This window comes from Eriocheir sinensis, unplaced genomic scaffold, assembly GCF_024679095.1.
Source record: "Eriocheir sinensis breed Jianghai 21 unplaced genomic scaffold, ASM2467909v1 Scaffold655, whole genome shotgun sequence".
In the NCBI taxonomy this organism is placed as follows: Eukaryota; Metazoa; Arthropoda; class Malacostraca; order Decapoda; family Varunidae; genus Eriocheir; species Eriocheir sinensis.
Window position 1 is genome coordinate 129,743 of NW_026112004.1, and position 15,258 is coordinate 145,000.

Below are 15,258 nucleotides of genomic sequence, written 5' to 3' on the forward strand. Positions count from 1 at the left end.
AGAGAGAGAGAGAGAGAGAGAGAGAGAGAGAGAGAGAGAGAGAGAGAGAGAGAGAGAGAGTGTTGAAACGAAAGTAAGATTTGATGAAATTGCAACATAGCCGCGGTAGCTCAGTCGGTATAATGCTCACTTTCGCCTGGGAAGCTCGTAGTTCGATTCCTTCCTGGTCAGTGTAGGCGGATATCTGGTAGTCATTTCAGAGCACAATACATCACTGAGCTATGTACAGCGGCTAATTTTCATAATATCACACAAGATATGAAGCTACATCAGTAATATTTTCCTTTCTATTCTTTCGTTGTGGATGCCAGGCGACCCAGACCCCACGGACCTACAATTTCAGTGAGGGCGAGTTGGTGGATCTCCTGATCCGCTACGAGCACCTCACTGAACAAGAGGAGGAGGCTAGGTTCGAGAGGATCCCGCACGAGACAGCCCTCCCCTTAGTGAGGAGGACACTCCGTCTAGAAAGTCTAGAAAGTCTAGAAAGTTCAGAGTTAAAAGTGTAATGATTACCGAAGTAGAAAAATCATATAAGATCTCTATTCATAACTCCCGTAACACCTGCTATACATTTCAGCGGCAGACAAACGCTGTTTTTCGCAAATATCTCCTAAACGAATCTTTGGATCAGTATGATATTTCAGCACACTACCTATAATACCCGGACCTAATTTATGGCTAACCTACCACATTACTATATGTCTTATGTGACGAGTTTACTTGTGAAAAATAACACAAACCCGACGAGTCAAGTTGACGCATTCGAAGGAAAGTGTGCAACCCCCCCCCCCCCCCCCTGCACCCTCCCAAACTATTCCTAGCCACAACTACTCCCCCTTCTCGCTCTCGTTATCCCTCCTCTTCTCCCCCTAACTTCTCGCCTCCCTCATCACTCTTGTGTCCCTCCCTATTTCTCCCATCACTGTATTATATATTAGAATGTTATGTACGTGTATATGTATAGATAGTATGATTATTAACTAAGAGCATGGTACAGTTCCATGGAGGCAAGACGTATTTCACGTTGATAATTACTGTACAACAGCATGTTTACATACATATAGTATGTAGAAGGTCCATGTTTGCAGTCCTTATGGTCACCCAAGTGAACACGATGTACTGGCATTACCTGTGGTCTGGACCTTCTAGGAAAAGTTATTACTGTTATTACATACTGTGTAGTACATATTCATCATAAAATGTCAACTTGGTCCAGCTAATATAATGTTATTTTGTTGACTTGTCTCTTTCATATTTATATTTTTCTCCATCTATACATATGGTTATCATGCGTAATACGTAGTCAAGATATTTCTCAAGGAAAAAAAAAAAATCACTCCTTAGCAATGGCTTTTAGTTACAGCAGAAGAGCAACTCGTGGGGTTCCCCGTCCGCTAGGGGAACCTACGGCGGAGCTATGTGCGTGGTTCTCCTTAAACTCTTTTTTTTTTTTTTTTTTTTTTTTTTTTTTGTGTGTGTGTGTGTGTGTGTGTGTGTGTGTGTGTGTGTGTGTGTGTTCTTCTAATTCTAATTCTAATTCTTATTCTTACTAGCTAGCGCAAGACTAATGTATCGCAGTGTCTGTGCTGGCTGGCTGGCTGGCCCTGGTGGTTTTGCACTTAGTTTAGCTTACCCTCCCAAACGTTTTCTTCTTCTCCTCAGGGTCTACCTCGCCACCTAGCACCTGTGTGTGAGGCCGGATGTTTAGGTTGGGTTAAACTATACCGTGTGAAGGTGAAGGTGAAGGTACAAACCGATGCATGCTTTCTCGGGTGAGGCAGGGGATCATACATGACGTCAGTGAGTGAGTGAGTGACTGACTGACTGACTGACTGATTCATTTTACTCATTCCGGACCTACTCCACAGGCCACAGCGGGTCGGAGCCCACCCAGCTACTACCTACCTACCTACCTACCTACCTACCTACCTACTTCATCTCGGCGGGGGCAGCGCCGCATCCGATCTGCACGACGGCCATCATCGTCTCAACGACCTACCTCCCGGCTCTGTTTTGCGTTTTTTTTATTTGTTATGTTATGTCTTGTGGGTTAATTGTTGTTATCGTCGTTGTCAGCAGAGGAGTCCCTTACCTGCCGTGAAGAAAACAAACAAACAAACTAAGTGTGGGAAGCCTGCCAGACGTGGGGGTTGTTAATTGTTGTCATGACTGAGGGTCTTCTTCCTAGTAATATCAGCAGGAATTGACCTAGGAATGTCACTATGTAGTTGAGGGTGTGTGTCCAGAAGTCTCTTTTTGGAAAAGGGTGTGGCTCCCAAGGGGAGCCGGATTAAACGGTACTGAATTGTCGTCCCTGAAAGGCCGAGGGCGATTACTTCTTCTCGGTCTTCTTGGGCAGGAGCACCGCCTGGATGTTAGGCAGAACACCTCACTGGGCAATGGTGACGCCGGAGAGGAGCTTGTTCAGCTCCTCGTCGTTGCGGATGGCCAGCTGCAGGTGGCGGGGGATGATGCGGGTCTTCTTGTTGTCGCGGGCCGCGTTGCCGGCCAGCTCGAGCACCTCGGCGGCCAGGTACTCCATGACGGCCGCCAGGTACACGGGGGCGCCGGCGCCCACGCGCTCGGCGTAGTTGCCCTTCCTCAGGAGACGGTGGATCCTGCCCACGGGGAACTGCAGGCCGGCACGGCTTGAGCTGGACTTTGACTTCCCCTTCACCTTTCCTCCCTTGCCGCGTCCAGACCTGTCGACAGTGAGTGGTGGGGGCGTGGACTTGCGCTTCTGCTGTGGGCTCGGAGAGCGAATACCTGCCGCTCGCGGCTTTTTCGCCCTATATAGTGCAGCGCAGGATCGGAGGGCGGGGACGGCCGGGCGAGCCTGCCAATGGGAGCGCGTGCCGCCACGCGTCCCCGCGATCCCGAGGGAGCGGCGCCGCCATAAAGGGGGAATCCGGGGGCGGCCCGGCAACATTCGCTCGCCGTCTGGGAACGAAGAAGCAGACATGCCCCCCAAAGCATCAGGAAAGGCCGCCAAGAAGGCCGGCAAGGCCCAGAAGGCCATCGCCAAGGGTGACAAGAAGAAGAAGCGCAGGAGGAAGGAGAGCTACTCGATCTACATCTACAAGGTGCTCAAGCAGGTCCACCCCGACACCGGCGTCTCCTCCAAGGCCATGTCCATCATGAACTCCTTCGTGAACGACATCTTCGAGCGCATCGCCGCCGAGGCCTCTCGCCTGGCCCATTACAACAAGCGCTCCACCATCACCAGTCGGGAGATCCAGACGGCCGTCCGTCTCCTCCTGCCCGGTGAGCTGGCCAAGCACGCCGTGTCCGAAGGCACCAAGGCCGTCACCAAGTACACCTCCTCCAAATAAGCAACCCACCAACTTGCTTGCACTGGAAAAGAACCGGCTCCATCGGAGCCACAAACTATTTCCCGAAAGAGAACGAAGACGGTTAGTCCCTCCCGCGCTCTCTCTCTCTCTCTCTCTCTCTCTCTTACTCACTCACTCACTCACTCACTGAGCTGACCCACCAAGGGATGCATGGCATCGATAAGCGGACCGAGTCCCGCCAGTGCTCGCCAAACCGCGACCAAGGCTTGAAATCGCCAATGCTTCTCTCGGTCGTTTGTGGTTAGGTGCAGGGGATCGCGATGAGCGATATATGCCTACATAGCAGCCGTCATCAGTAGTTAGTGATTCCGCCCCTCCGTTTATATTTATTTACTTGTTCTGGTAATTCCTGTCTTCCTGCCTGCATGTAGTCCCCACATATTCCCTACTCGTGCACCCGCCAGTTGAAATAAGTTAAGAGAGAAATCAAAGCCCCCCAATCAATTGATATGAGATTATGAAGCCGAAGGATATGTGGGAAAGGCAACAAGCCAGTGATCCTCCTCCCCCCCTGCCCGCCCCAGTGTCTGTCTAAACTCTCTCCCGGAAAGTGACTTTGGCCCTGAAAAGGGCCTAGATATAGTGTGAGCAGATTGTAGTACTCAGACGCTTAGGCACGCTCGCCGCGAATGCGACGGGCCAGCTGGATGTCCTTTGGCATGATGGTGACACGCTTGGCGTGGATGGCGCAGAGGTTGGTGTCCTCGAAGAGACCGACGAGGTAGGCCTCGGAGGCTTCCTGCAGAGCCATGACGGCAGAGGACTGGAAGCGGAGATCGGTCTTGAAATCCTGGGCGATCTCGCACCAGACGCTGGAAGGGCAGCTTCCTGATGAGGAGCTCGGTGCTCTTCTGGTAGCGGCGGATCTCACGGAGGGCCACGGTCCCGGGCCTGTAGCGGTGAGGCTTCTTGACTCCTCCGGTGGCCGGGGCCGACTTGCGAGCGGCCTTGGTGGCCAGCTGCTTGCGGGGCGCCTTGCCACCGGTGGATTTCCTGGCAGTCTGCTTGGTACGGGCCATGGCTACGGACGAACAGAACAGTTGAGTCTGCCAGCCGTTTCTGGTTTTTATAGTTTTGGCGGCCGGGGGAGGAGCGGTGGTCCGCCGCGTCCTGCGCGTGCGCCGCCTCCTAGTCCCGCGCTTGCCCGCCCCCGTCAGGCAGTGCATCTATCTAGCCCTATTGGAGGAATTTAGGGGTCTCTTGGAGCTGTCTGCATATGCTAGAGCCTAGTACCGGGTGGAGGCTCACCCAACGTCACTGGGCCGTCCGGAAGTAGACGGCAGGAGCCAGCCTATCGCCCAAAGACCCACCACCGCCGCCTCTGGCTCTGCATATATAGAGCGAACGCTGTGGCAGCCAACAAAAAGAACAGTTCCAGCGCAGACAGCAGTGAGTGCAGACCCTCTCTCCTCACTGCTGCTCTCCCTGACTTGCCCCTGCAGACGGCCCGGTTGAGCTTTCAGCTCCCGCCTCTGCTATGGCGGCAAGAAGGAAGCGGCCCACGGAGTCCGCTCCTGACGACGGGGACGGATGGACCCGCGTGCAGAGCAAGCGGGCCCGAAGGAGGACGCTTCACGAGGACGGCGGGGAGGACCGATCGAGCGGACCCCTGCCGGAGTGGAGGCTGGTGTCTTCGGACTTCAGCACCCACTACCAGGCCATTCGGTGGATGGAGGACGAGCGGAAGCTGCGACTCCGGGTGACGGTCTCCCGCGCGGGGGACTTCCTCATCCGTGCGTGGGACTGGGACCACGCCACCACCCTGGACGAGATTGCTGCAGGACGGACCCGCGGCATCACCCTGGAGAAAAAGGAGGCGGCGGTGAAGGGTGTCCTGCTTGGATACCCTACCCACCTCCCATTGGACCCGGTGTTGGCGCACCCCTGCGTTGCAGCTGCAGTGAGGTGCCACTACAACGCCGGCCACGGACGACGCCTGCCCACCCGGAGCGTGCAGCTGACGCTGCGGGGACGTGTCCCCGCCTCGCTGGACCTCGGATGCTGGGGACGTTTTACCTGCCGCCGCTATGTGCCGGAGCCTGTGCGCTGTTACAAGTGCCAGGCCTTCGGCCACAGGCAGCGGCAGTGTACCAGGACGGAGGAGCTGTGCGGAGTGTGCAGCGGGGACCACGCCACGAGGGACTGCGTTCGCCGCCTTCGGGAAGGTGTGGCGCGCCCGGTGGCTGTGTGCCCCAACTGCAGTTCCGGGCACCATGCCTGGAACCGCAGATGCCCCGCTCGGCTCTGCAGAATCCCGGGTGCCAAGCTGCGGAGGACGACGTCTTCGGCGGACCCGGCAGCAGCGCGGCCTATGCAGCCGCCCACGGAGGAGAGGACGACACCCCACGGAGAAGGACGGAAGAGGAGGCGCCGCAGACGGAGGAGGAAGCCGGGACCCACGGAGCAGAGCGTCCCGACACCAAAGTCTCCCCCTAGGGAGATGGAGGTGGACCCACCACGTCTGACGAGGACGGAGACTGCAGCGGTGACCGCTGAGGTGACACCCCCAGCTGTGTCCCCGGAGGTACCCGCCAGCAAGAAGAAAAAGAGGACCAGGGACCAGACACCTGAGACGAGGGACGCGCCGACGACTACGGAGGAGCCAGCACCCCGCGAGGCCCCCAGTAGCTGCCAGGCGACCCAGACCCCACGGATCTACACCTACAGTGAGGGCGAGCTGGTGGATCTTCTGATCCGCTACGAGCACCTCTCTGAGCAAGAGGAGGAGGCCAGGTTCGAGAGGATCCCGCACGAGACAGCCCTCCCCTTAGTGAGGAGGGCACTCCGTGAAGGGAAGCCGCTCCCTGAGTCCATCCGCACGGCCCGCCCACTGGATAACCTACCAAGTCACTTCGATCACAAACAGGAGGTTGAGTGGGCGACATATGAGGAAGAAGACGTCTCGGAGGAAGAGGTCGACGTCGGAGGCGTGGACGAAGACCTCTTCCTGAATGCAGACAGGGACCTCACCGACGAGGAGCTTGCAAGCTACTACGCCGGTGACCTGTGATTAAAAAGACATTTCCCCCACGTGTAATTTTTGATAGATTTGTACCAAGTGTAGTATATGTACAGTACATCGGGCAGGCTGCTTGTTTAGAGCCTGCTTTGGTAACTGATTATTTTTGTAATTTTTCATGTTTATTTTTTCTGTATGTCTTATGTAAAGGTTACCAATAAACTATTAAAGCAAAAGCAGCCAACCAACAGTTCCGGCGCAGACAGCAGTGAGTGCAGACCCTCTCTCCTCACTGCTGCTCTCCCTGACTTGCCCCTGCAGACGGCCCGGTTGAGCTCTCCGCTCCCGCCTCTGCTATGGCGGCAAGAAGGAAGCGGCCCACGGAGTCTGCTCCTGACGACGGGGACGGATGGACCCGCGTGCAGAGCAAGCGAGCCCGAAGGAGGACGCTTCACGAGGACGGCGGGGAGGACCGATCGAGCGGACCCCTGCCGGAGTGGAGGCTGGTGTCTTCGGACTTCAGCAACCACTACCAGGCCATCCGGTGGATGGAGGACGAGCGGAAGCTGCGTCTCCGGGTGACGGTCTCCCGCGCGGGGGACTTCCTCATCCGTGCGTGGGACTGGGACCACGCCACCACCCTGGACGAGATTGCTGCAGGACGGACTCGCGGCATCACCCTGGAGAAAAAGGAGGCGGCGGTGAAGGGTGTCCTGCTGGGATACCCCACCCACTTACCACTGGACCCGGTGATGGCGCACCCCTGCGTTGCTGCAGCAGAGAGATGCCACTACAACACCGGACACGGACGCAGCCTGCCCACCCGGAGCGTGCAGCTGACGCTGCGGGGACGTGTCCCCGCCTCGCTGGACCTCGGATGCTGGGGACGCTTTACCTGCCGCCGCTACGTGCCGGAGCCTGTGCGCTGTTACAAGTGCCAGGCTTTCGGCCACAGGCAGCGGCAGTGTACTAGGACGGAGGAGTTGTGCGGCGTGTGCAGCGGGGACCACGCTACGAGGGACTGCGTTCGCCGCCTTAGGGAAGGCGTGGCGCGCCCGGTGGCTGTGTGCCCCAACTGCAGTTCAGGTCACCATGCCTGGAACCGCAGGTGCCCCGCTCGACTCCGCAGAATCCCGGGAGCCAAGCTGCAGAGGACGACGTCTTCGGCGGACCCGGCAGCAGCGCGGCCAAGGCAGCCGCCCACGGAGGAGAGGACGCCACCCCACGGTGAAGGACGAAAGAGGAGGCGCCGCAGACGGAAGAGGAGGACGGGACCCACGGAACTGAGCGTCCCGACACCAAAGTCTCCCGCCAGGGAGATGGAGGTGGACCCACCACGGCCGACGAGAACGGAGACGGCTGCGGCGACCGCCGAGGTGACACCCCCAGTAGTGTCCCAGGATGTACCCGCGCCGAAGAAGAAAAAGAGGACCAGGGACCAGACACTCGAGACGGTGGACGCGCCGGCGACTGCAGTGGAGCCAGCACCCCGCGAGGCCCCCGGCAGCTGCCAGGCGACCCAGACCCCACGGACCTACAATTTCAGTGAGGGCGAGTTGGTGGATCTCCTGATCCGCTACGAGCACCTCACTGAACAAGAGGAGGAGGCTAGGTTCGAGAGGATCCCGCACGAGACAGCCCTCCCCTTAGTGAGGAGGACACTCCGTGAAGGGAAGCCGCTCCCAGCCTCCATCCGCACGGCCCGCCCACTGGGTAACCCCCCACGTCACTTCGACCACAGGCAGGAGGTTGAGTGGGCGACTTACGAGGAGGAAGACGTCTCGGAGGACGAGGTCGACGTCGGAGACGTGGACGACGACTTGTTCCTCAACGCAGACAGAGACCTCACCGACGCTGAGCTCGAAAGCTACTACGCCGGTGACCACTGAATAAAAAGACATTTCATCCATGTGTAATCTTGTCCAATTGTAACTAGTGCCAACTATGTATCGTACATCGGGCAGGCTGCTTGTTTAGAGCCTGCTTTGGTAACCGCTTATTTTTGTAATTTTTATGTTTATTTTTTATTTTTGTATCTTATGTAAAAGTTATCAATAAACTATTAAAGCAATGGCAGCCCAACACTCACTCCACTGTTGAGCTACCCACCTGAACCATGACTGGCCGCGGCAAGGGAGGCGCCAAGCGTCACCGCAAGGTTCTTCGGGACAACATCCAGGGCATCACCAAGCCGGCCATCCGTCGTCTGGCGCGCCGTGGCGGTGTGAAGCGCATCTCCGGGCTCATCTACGAAGAGACCCGTGGTGTGCTCAAGGTGTTCCTGGAGAACGTCATCAGGGATGCCGTCACCTACACTGAGCACGCCAAGCGCAAGACCGTCACCGCCATGGACGTGGTGTACGCCCTCAAACGCCAGGGCCGCACCCTGTACGGCTTCGGTGGTTAATGCCGCTGCCTGAGCGAGCCCGACCTAACCCACCCACCCCGGACCTCTTTGAGGTCCACATTCTTATTCACTAAGAGAATAGTAGCACACATTTTACTTCAGTTATATTTCCTTTTTTTCTTTCTTTCTTTCTTTCTTTCTTTCTTTCTTTCTTTCTGTTTCCTCCCTCCCTCCCTCCCTCCCTCCCTCCCCCCTGCCTAATGATGGTTCACACCTCCGCCCACTGCTCCCCATCCACCTCATTTGACACTAGTTTGTTTGTTTCCTCAATCCCATCTTTTCCCTCCCTCCCTCCTGCCTAATGATGGTTCACACCTCCGCCCACTGCTCCCCATCCACCTCATTTGCCACTAGGAAGCTCCAATTTGTTTGTTTCAGTTCTTACAGAAACATCATTTTGCCATAATTTCCCCTGTCCCTGTCAATTCTTTGTAAAATCAGTAACAGGATATTTATGAAAAGAGAGAGAGAGAGAGAGAGAGAGAGAGAGAGAGAGAGAGAGAGAGAGAGAGAGAGAGAGAGAGAGAGAGAGAGAGAGAGAGAGAGAGAGAGAGAGAGAGAGAAAACTATATTGTAAAATATATAGACAAAACAAAGCGACGTCTGGACGGGAAGAGGAAAAGAAAGAGAGGAAGAATGACATAGAAAGGTTAAGAAAGAAAAAAAGGAGGAGAAAAAGAGAAAGAAACCAATAATGAGAAAGACGGCAAATATATAGACAGAGAGAAAGAAGCCTCCCCTTCTTGATCCACTCCTTCTATTGTCTCTTGGAATGTGCAGGAGTGTATAGGAAAGCAAGGGTAGGGTTAGAGGGTGAGGGACAGGCTCAGAGCGACCTTTGAAAGGGAAAGGCTCCTCCTCCTCCTCCTCCTCCTCCTCCTCCTCCTCCTCCTCCTTCTTCTTCTTCTTCTTCTTCTTCTTCTTCTTCTTCTTCTTCTTCTTCTTCTTCTTCTTCTTCTTGTTTCTCGTTGTCGTCCTCATCATAACGTTGCGCCCTCTCTTACTGGACCCGCTTTTTCAGATACGTTGAACCAGCCCCGCCACCGAGTAGCCCGCCGGAACCCTGGGCAAGCGTCTACATGCCCAACAGTAGACACTAAAAACCTGCAAATACGTTTCTATGAAAGTAGGTGTGCCGGCATGTAAATAGGTGTGCCTGCCTGCCTGCCTGCCTGGCTGCCTGCCTGCCTGCCTGCCTGCCAATTAAAGCGAACGGGCTAGCTAACAGACAAACACAAAACTAGCTAGCTAACAAACTAAAAGACAAACTAGCTAGCTAGCAAACAAACAAACAAACAAACTCACTAGCTAGCTAGCAAGCAATCAAACAAGCTAGCAAGCAATCAAACAAGCTAGCAAGCAATCAAACAAGCTAGCTAGCAAACAAACAAACAAACAAACAAACAAACAAACAAACTAACTAACTAACTAACAAACAAACAAACAAACAAACAAACAAACAAACAAACAAACAAACAAACAAACAAACAAACAAACAAACAAACAAACAAACAAACAAACTAACTAACTAACTAACTAACTAACTAACTAACTAACTAACTAACTAACTAACTAACTAACTAACTAACTAACTAACTAACTAACTAACTAACTAACTAACTAACTAACTAACTAACTAACTAACTAACTAACTAACAAGGTAGCTAGCTACCAAACAAACAAAATAACAAGCTAACTAGCAAACAAACAAACAAACAAAGACACAAACTAACTAACTAACTAACTAACTAACTAGCTAGCTAACTAGCAAAAAAGCTAATTAGGGAGCTAGCTCGTTTGTTTGTTGCAAGCTAACTTGTTAGTTAGTTTTGTTGTGGGAGTTTTGTTCTTAGTTTGTTGAGGTTTGTAATGCGTGTTGGCTTTCCTTTTTTTTTTGGGGGGGGGTTGCTTGGGATGGAGTATTGCGATTTCTTTTTACATATGTTAGATGACTGTCTCTTTTTAGTGATTCTGAAAGTCCTTTAGCGAAAATAATCACTTGGATTATAGTGTCTTTCCTGCAATATTTGCCTGTGCAATGGAATAAGTATTATTTCATCTATCACTGAAATAGCTGGATGTTAATACAAAAATATTGCCATACTCAACTCCTAATACCTCCCCAATTGTTTTTTTTTTTTTTTTAATGCAAGACCATAGGTAATAGTAGCTGTATCTACAAAACGATTGGTAATAGGATTATCTGTTACTCAAGCAAATGGTACAAATAAATCATTCTCCTTGAACAAGTTTGTTTTTACATCCTGTGCATATGGGAGGAAAAATGAAATCTAACAGCGCTTTTATCAACTCTTTCATAGTTACTGAAATATTCTAATACCTACAACCAGAACAGATATATTTTCATTATTGTATGTGAGAGGTATAGAGGGAAGTAATTGCTTGTTAAGGCTTTTATTCTAAGAATCTACCTCAAAAAAGTCTAGAAAGTTCAGAGTTAAAAGTGTAATGATTACCGAAGGAGAAAAATCATATAAGATCTCTATTCATAACTCCCGTAACACCTGCTATACATTTCAGCGGCAGACAAACGCTGTTTTTCGCAAATATCTCCTAAACGAATCTTTGGATCAGTATGATATTTCAGCACACTACCTATAATACCCGGACCTAATTTATGGCTAACCTACCACATTACTATATGTCTTATGTGACGAGTTTACTTGTTAAAAATAACACAAACCCGACGAGTCATGTTGACGCATTCGAAGGAAAGTGTGCCCCCCCCCTGCACCCTCCCAAACTATTCCTAGCCACAACTACTCCCCCTTCTCGCTCTCGTTATCCCTCCTCTTCTCCCCCTAACTTCTCGCCTCCCTCATCACTCTTGTGTCCCTCCCTATTTCTCCCATCACTGTATTATATATTAGAATGTTATGTACGTGTATATGTATAGATAGTATGATTATTAACTAAGAGCATGGTACAGTTCCATGGAGGCAAGACGTATTTCACGTTGATAATTACTGCACAACAGCATGTTTACATACATATAGTATGTAGAAGGTCCATGTTTGCAGTCCTTATGGTCACCCAAGTGAACACGATGTACTGGCATTACCTGTGGTCTGGACCTTCTAGGAAAAGTTATTACTGTTATTACATACTGTGTAGTACATATTCATCATAAAATGTCAACTTGGTCCAGCTAATATAATGTTATTTTGTTGACTTGTCTCTTTCATATTTATATTTTTCTCCATCTATACATATGGTTATCATGCGTAATACGTAGTCAAGATATTTCTCAAGGAAAAAAAAAAAATCACTCCTTAGCAATGGCTTTTAGTTACAGCAGAAGAGCAACTCGTGGGGTTCCCCGTCCGCTAGGGGAACCTACGGCGGAGCTATGTGCGTGGTTCTCCTTAAACTTAAGCTCAACCGGGCCGTCTGCAGGGGCAAGTCAGGGAGAGCAGCAGTGAGGAGAGAGGGTCTGCACTCACTGCTGTCTGCGCCGGAACTGTTGTTTTGGGCTGCCCTTGCTTTTTGCTTTAATAGTTTATTGGTAACCTTTACATAAGAATTACAGAAAAAATAAACATGAAAAATTACAAAAATAATCAGCTACCAAAGCAGGCTCTAAACAAGCAGCCTGCCCGATGTACAGTACATACATTACATTTGATACAAAGTTCACAGAATTACACGTGGGGGGAGATGTCTTTTTATTCAATGGTCACCGGCGTAGTAGCTTTCAAGCTCCGCGTCGGTGAGGTCTCTGTCTTCGTTGAGGAAGAAGTCGTCGTCCACTTCTACGACATCGACATCATCCTCCGAGACGGCATCCTCCTCGTATGTCGCCCACTCAACCTCCTGTTTGTGGTCGAAGTGGCTTGGTAGGTTATCCAGTGGGCGGGCCGTGCGGATGGACTCAGGGAGCGGCTTCCCTTCACGGAGTGCCCTCCTCACTAGGGGGAGGGCTGTCTCGTGCGGGATCCTCTCGAACCTGGCCTCCTCCTCTTGCTCAGTGAGGTGCTCGTAGCGGATCAGAAGATCCACCAGCTCGCCCTCACTGTAGGTGTAGATCCGTGGGGTCTGGGTCGCCTGGCAGCTACTGGGGGCCTCGCGGGGTGCTGGCTCCTCCGTAGTCGTCGGCGCGTCCCTCGTCTCAGGTGTCTGGTCCCTGGTCCTCTTTTTCTTCTTGCTGGCGGGTACCTCCGGGGACACAGCTGGGGGTGTCACCTCAGCGGTCACCGCTGCCGTCTCCGTCCTCGTCAGGCGTGGTGGGTCCACCTCCATCTCCCTAGCGGGAGACTTTGGTGTCGGGACGCTCTGCTCCGTGGGTCCCGGCTTCCTCCTCCGTCTGCGGCGCCTCCTCTTCCGTCCTTCTCCGTGGGGTGTCGTCCTCTCCTCCGTGGGCGGCTGCATGGGCCGCGCTGCTGCCGGGTCCGCCGAAGACGTCGTCCTCCGCAGCTTGGCACCCGGGATTCTGCAGAGCCGAGCGGGGCACCTGCGGTTCCAGGCATGGTGCCCGGAACTGCAGTTCGGGCACACAGCCACCGGGCGCGCCACACCTTCCCGAAGGCGGCGAACGCAGTCCCTCGTGGCGTGGTCCCTGCTGCACACGCCGCACAGCTCCTCCGTCCTGGTACACTGCCGCTGCCTGTGGCCGAAAGCCTGGCACTTGTAACAGCGCACAGGCTCCGGCACATAGCGGCGGCAGGTAAAACGTCCCCAGCATCCGAGGTCCAGCGAGGCGGGGACACGTCCCCGCAGCGTCAGCTGCACGCTCCGGGTGGGCAGGCGTCGTCCGTGGCCGGCGTTGTAGTGGCACCTCACTGCAGCTGCAACGCAGGGGTGCGCCAACACCGGGTCCAATGGGAGGTGGGTAGGGTATCCAAGCAGGATACCCTTAACCGCCGCCTCCTTCTTCTCCAAGGTGATGCCGCGGGTCCGTCCAGCAGCAATCTCGTCCAGGGTGGTGGCGTGGTCCCAGTCCCACGCACGGATGAGGAAGTCCCCCGCGCGGGAGACCGTCACCCGGAGTCGCAGCTTCCGCTCGTCCTCCATCCACCGAATGGCCTGGTAGTGGGTGCTGAAGTCCGAAGACACCAGCCTCCACTCCGGCAGGGGTCCGCTCGACCGGTCCTCCCCGCCGTCCTCGTGAAGCGTCCGCCTTCGGGCCCGCTTGCTCTGCACGCGGGTCCATCCGTCCCCGTCGTCAGGAGCAGACTCCGTGGGCCGCTTCCGTCTTGCCGCCATAGCAGAGGCGGGAGCTGAAAGCTCAACCGGGCCGTCTGCAGGGGCAAGTCAGGGAGAGCAGCAGTGAGGAGAGAGGGTCTGCACTCACTGGCGCCGGAACTGTTGCGTTCGCTCTATATATGCAGAGCCAGAGGCGGCGGTGGTGGGTCTTTGGGCGATAGGCTGGCTCCTGCCGTCTACTTCCGGACGGCCCAGTGACGTTGGGTGAGCCTCCACACGGTACTAGGCTCTAGCATATGCAGACAGCTCCAAGAGACCCCTAAATTCCTCCAATAGGGCTAGATAGATGCACTGCCTGACGGGGGCGGGCAAGCGCGGGACTAGGAGGCGGCGCACGCGCAGGACGCGGCGGACCACCGCTCCTCCCCCGGCCGCCAAAACTATAAAAACCAGAAACGGCTGGGAAGACTCAACTGTTCTGTTCGTCCGTAGCCATGGCCCGTACCAAGCAGACTGCCAGGAAATCCACCGGTGGCAAGGCGCCCCGCAAGCAGCTGGCCACCAAGGCCGCTCGCAAGTCGGCCCCGGCCACCGGAGGAGTCAAGAAGCCTCACCGCTACAGGCCCGGGACCGTGGCCCTCCGTGAGATCCGCCGCTACCAGAAGAGCACCGAGCTCCTCATCAGGAAGCTGCCCTTCCAGCGTCTGGTGCGCGAGATCGCCCAGGATTTCAAGACCGATCTCCGCTTCCAGTCCTCTGCCGTCATGGCTCTGCAGGAAGCCTCCGAGGCCTACCTCGTCGGTCTCTTCGAGGACACCAACCTCTGCGCCATCCACGCCAAGCGTGTCACCATCATGCCAAAGGACATCCAGCTGGCCCGTCGCATTCGCGGCGAGCGTGCCTAAGCTCCGTCTGAGTACTACAATCTGCTCACACTATATCTAGGCCCTTTTCAGGGCCAAAGTCACTTTCCGGGAGAGAGTTTAGACAGACACTGGGGCGGGCAGGGGGGGAGGAGGAGGATCACTGGCTTGTTGCCTTTCCCACATATCCTTCTGCTTCATAATCTCATATCAATTGATTGGGGGGCTTTGATTTCTCTCTTAACTTATTTCAACTGGCGGGTGCACGAGTAGGGAATATGTGGGGACTACATGCAGGCAGGAAGACAGGAATTACCAGAACAAGTAAATAAATATAAACGGAGGGGCGGAATCACTAACTACTGATGACGGCTGCTATGTATACGCATATATCGCTCATCGCGATCCCCTGCACCTAACCACAAACGACCGAGAGAAGCATTGGCGATTTCAAGCCTTGGTCGCGGTTTGGCGAGCACTGGCGGGACTCGGTCCGCTTATCGATGCCAT

At 54.0% G+C, this 15,258-nt stretch overlaps 2 protein-coding genes across 2 annotated transcripts in view; both read right to left on the reverse strand.

The window, feature by feature from the left end:
* Window positions 1–1,318: 1,318 nt before the first annotated feature.
* The window catches only part of LOC126993694 (histone H2A-like), a 60,161-nt gene continuing 46,221 nt past the window's right edge, over window positions 1,319–15,258 (reverse strand). The window contains exon 2 of the mRNA XM_050852864.1: window positions 1,319–1,900. The gene's annotated coding sequence lies outside the window, so the exon portion shown is untranslated. The remainder of the gene's footprint in view (window positions 1,901–15,258) is intronic.
* The window catches only part of LOC126993686 (uncharacterized), an 11,449-nt gene continuing 8,427 nt past the window's right edge, over window positions 12,237–15,258 (reverse strand). Inside the window, exon 2 of the mRNA XM_050852854.1 lies at window positions 12,237–13,517. Coding sequence (XP_050708811.1) covers window positions 12,413–13,517 — 1,105 coding nt within the window. The 3' untranslated portion in view covers window positions 12,237–12,412. The remainder of the gene's footprint in view (window positions 13,518–15,258) is intronic.